Source organism: Epinephelus moara, chromosome 19, assembly GCF_006386435.1.
Source record: "Epinephelus moara isolate mb chromosome 19, YSFRI_EMoa_1.0, whole genome shotgun sequence".
Taxonomy (NCBI): domain Eukaryota; kingdom Metazoa; phylum Chordata; class Actinopteri; order Perciformes; family Serranidae; genus Epinephelus; species Epinephelus moara.
Window position 1 is genome coordinate 39,565,942 of NC_065524.1, and position 4,376 is coordinate 39,570,317.

Here is a 4,376-nt window from a genome sequence, read left to right on the forward strand (position 1 = left end):
GAAGTTGACACGGCGTCCCAGAACGTCAACAACCAACACACCCAGGGTACCTTGGACGCCATATGTGGACGTGGAAAGTCCATGACCAAACGTGGACATGTGACGAGGTCACAGTGAGGATGATGATGGTCCTCCACGGGTGGCGTTAAACCTTCCAGTCTCTGAGGCTGATGCTAACATTCCTGATTGCAACTGTGCACTCTTTGCCTTTTGTTTGGATTATACTTCACGTATGTTTCCACACTTTAGCTGCTCTTTCAAGTTCATAGTTTTAGGTTATACCATGAGTCAACAGACCATCTTTCTGCAAAACATTTCACTCCTGATCTCCTGATTATCCATCATCATCCTCACTGTGACCTCGTCACATGTCCAAGTTTGGTCATGGACTTTCCACGTCCACATATGACGTCCAAGGTACCCTGGGTGTGTTGGTTGTTGACATTCTTACAAGATACACTTCTGGATTGACTTTTTTTTCCTTCAACAACACACACGTGGTTGGGTTTAGGAAAAAAGAACAGGCTTTACAATCTTACAGGAAGTGAACACCTCCCTTCAGTAGGTGTCAGTGGTTGTTGGACCCATCCACCTCCCCTCCCACCTGCCCCACACTTTCATCCCCTTTAACTCACGTTGCTGTCCTGAGGCGTTTTCCCCTGACACCGCCGGGCGCCGTTAAACTATAACAGCAACCAGACGTGTATCACGCCGACGTTAAAGGATGGCTGTTTTCGTTGGATTCTGACGCCGCAAGTCACTGCCCAAGTGCTGGATTTCAATGACTTCAGAGTGAGACCGAGCTCGAATATCACAGGTTCACCTGTTCTGGAAAATAAATGACTAATTGTTCAGCTCCTTTAGCTCGGGGACGACAGTGGGAAGTGTCCCAGGTAAAAACCTTTTTAATCAGTCTCTGATCTGACATCTTCACAAGTCTGTTCCAAAGCCGAAGTGTTTGACATTTATGCCTGATGTTTGGAGGTTCACATCCCATAATCTCCACTGATGGCCAGAACTGAAGTTTGTGGACACTCAGGAAGAATCAAATCGCATCCAATCATAAAAATTAAAAAATTAAATTGTTTTGGTCAAAAACCTCAACATAGACACTGAGCTTTTTCTGTAGCTCATCTGGTTCAAAGGTTACTGCCCGAACTGTTTTCAGGTGGCGGCCATATTGAATTATACCGGTCATCAGAATGCCGATCTGTGACGCCCAGATGTCTTCTACATGTGTTCAGCTACATGTGTTCAGCTACATGTGTTCAGCTACATGTGTTCAGCTACATGTGTTCAGGTGCTCAGTTTTACCGCCCGACTGTTTGAACCAAAACATCTACAGATCAAACATGTTTGTTTGTTTGTTTATATCCATTAAAATGACACACACCTTAGAGCTCCGGCCATGACTCCGCAGAAACACTGATGATGATGATGAAGATGAAGGTGATGATGAAGGCTCCGCTCCCTGCAGGAGGAGGATGATCTAGTCTTCTGCGCTCCGTTTTTTTTTTTTTTTTCCCCTGCAGACGCCAAATCAGGAGATAATCAGCACCCAGGGTCATATCTAAATCCATCAGAGGGGATTTCCACTCCTCCTCCTCCTCCTCCTCCTCCTCCTCCTCCCTGTGATTATTTGGGAACGATCTTCCACTTCCAGCCCAAACAAACAACAAACTGCTGCTTCTCTTAAAGGAACACTCGCCCATTTTCCCTCCAGACAAACATCAGTTTAATATCTGTGGTTAGCCTAGCTTAGCACAAAGACTGGAAGCAGAGGGAAACTGTTAGCCTAGCTTAGCACATAGCACAAAGACTGGAAGCAGAGGGAAACTGTTAGCCTAGCTTAGCACAACGACTGGACGCAGGGGGAAACTGTTAGCCTAGCTTAGCACAGAGACTGGGAGCAGAGGGAAACTGTTAGCCTAGCTTAGCACAAAGACTGGAAGCAGAGGGAAACTGTTAGCCTAGCTTAGCACAAAGGCTGGAAGCAGAGGGAAACTGTTAGCCTAGCTTAGCACAAAGACTGGAAGCAGAGGGAAACTGTTAGCCTAGCTTAGCACAGCGACTGGACGCAGGGGGAAACTGTTAGCCTAGCTTAGCACAGAGACTGGGAGCAGAGGGAAACTGTTAGCTTAGCTCCATCAAAAAAGACAAAAATCCACTGTCTCCAAAGCTGGAAATTCCTGATCGCACTCAAACATCTCTTGATTTCTCACAGACACTTTTACACTCAGTAAAATACGTTCACAGGTTGCAGATAAACTCGTTAAAATGAACTTTAAATTTAGATTTTTTTTTCTCTTCAAATTACTAATACATTTTGATGACTAAAGGTCGACTTACTAGCTTGTATTTTGAGCTTTCAGCTTCATCTCATGGTCTTCGTCTGTGGATGTTTTGTCCAAAATCAAAGGGGTTTTAACAGCTGACGAGTTCACGTGTCAGCATGCCGACTTTTATGTTTACAGACTCACCTCCTGGATGATGAAGACCGTGAGAGGCAGCTGAAAGCTCCAGATGAAGCTGGTCAATGGATCAATGCTCCATAAAGAGCAGGTTAGTGCACCTCAAGTTATTTTGTCACGTTTTAAGTTTATAAATCATTGAAATCAGATTATTGAATTTATTCTGCTGGAACTGTTTTATTTAATATCTGTTTTTAAAACATTAAATCTGAGTAAGAACGAGTTCGTCATGTTTGTGTTTGAAGTTGTTCCTTTGACTTGAAACGACCTGTGCAGCTGCAGTTTGTATCTGAGCTGATGTGTTGGCTCATTAAACACAAAGCTGATAAACTTTAATCAAAGATACATTCAAGTAAAATCAGTCTGAGCCTGAGAATAAATCTGGATTACATCACAAACATTTCTCTCTAACCAAGTTAAGAAAAACAACATTTAGTTCTTGTTTTTTGTCTCTTGAGGATCAAATTTAATTCTAACAGTGACGTGAAGTCACAGTTTCAGTTACTGAAGCAGAGTGAGAATAAAACACGAAGTGTAATAACTCTACTGATAAATAAATGTTGTTGCTGCTCAGTGACACAGTCCTCATTAACACACATTCACCCTCTGACTCAGCTGCTCATTAACATTGATATTACTAACAATAATAATAATAATAATAATAATAATGATCAGCTGTTTCCAGGTTAATAAATCAGCTGATCTCTGATTTTAAAGAAGAAAATAAACTTTTTTTTTTGTTTTTCTGTTTAAATCAAAGTTTCACTTCTTTTCTTCTGTTTGGGATCAAATTCTTTTTTATGCTGAAAGTGACTGATTTAAATTCACATTTCAGTTTGACGTTGATGTGAAAACATTTATCAGTCTGAGTGTCTGCAGCTGATCGAGTTATCGATCAGATATGGATCAGTTATGGATCAGCCTGTGCTCAGAGAGGCATAATAAAGAGTTTAAAGGTGAATCTTACCTGTGTGCTGCAGCTCTGTCTGTCTGTTTCCCGAAAAACACTAAACTCCCAACAAACAGCAGCAAACACACCTGAGACAACTTCCTGTTCGAGCTTTTCAAAATAAAGTTAGCTGGAACAGAAAGCATTTATTTGTATTCCTTTATTGGTCCTCATGTTTTTCTTCTGTTAGTTCTGTCAGTCACTGTCTTTTTGTCTCATAAAAGTTGCTAAGATTAAAATAATCAGCTGTAAATTAAGTTGTATTAATGTGTAATCTTTTTATGAAAATCTTTATTAAAAATTAAATATTCAGTATTATTGGAAGTTTTAAGTGTCCTGCTGTTGCTGTTGAAATAGGCCTAAAATGAAACAAATAAATAAATAAATAAGAACAAATACATTATTACTCAGTCTTTTCCTTTATTTTGCATCACTTTCATATTTTTTCTCTTGTCTGTGTTTTTGGGTTTGATTGTTTTACTTATATCCCATCTTTCAATCATATAATAAATTGATATGTGGAGTTTGTTCAGAGAAAATGCAGAAAAACAAATTTATTTGAGTCATTTTTAATCTTTGCATTCATGTAATCAAGATTTCCAGTTTTATTGTTTTATATTGTTATTGTTGTTATTGTTATTTCAATTTTTACTCCTATTTTGTGCCTCTCACTTTAACTTAAACATCATTTTGATGTTTCTGAACGTGTTTTATAAATAAACTTGATTTTATTTAAAGTTATAAAATTGATTTATTATTATTATTATTATTATTATTATTATTAATATGATAGAAAATAATAATCATTTTGGTTTGAAATAAACTTTTGGTCCCTTTTAAACTTTTATTTCCAGCTGTCCGCAGAGTTCAGTAAACAGAGGCTTTTAATTTGAAGGTCAGCTCTCTGAACCGGAAGCAGCTCGGCGGTGTTGTCACGGTAACCAGCAGCCTGTCAG

General features: G+C 39.3%; 1 protein-coding gene across 1 annotated transcript in view; it reads right to left on the reverse strand.

The window, feature by feature from the left end:
- nfkb2 (nuclear factor of kappa light polypeptide gene enhancer in B-cells 2 (p49/p100)) overlaps positions 1-3,467 on the reverse strand; it is a 27,119-nt gene extending 23,652 nt beyond the window's left edge. Inside the window, exons 1-2 of the mRNA XM_050071276.1 lie at positions 3,439-3,467; positions 1,394-1,526 (exon numbers count right to left, since the gene is read on the reverse strand). Of these exons, the coding sequence (XP_049927233.1) occupies positions 1,394-1,410 (17 nt within the window). The 5' untranslated portion in view covers positions 1,411-1,526; positions 3,439-3,467. The remainder of the gene's footprint in view (positions 1-1,393; positions 1,527-3,438) is intronic.
- Positions 3,468-4,376: the final 909 nt, after the last annotated feature.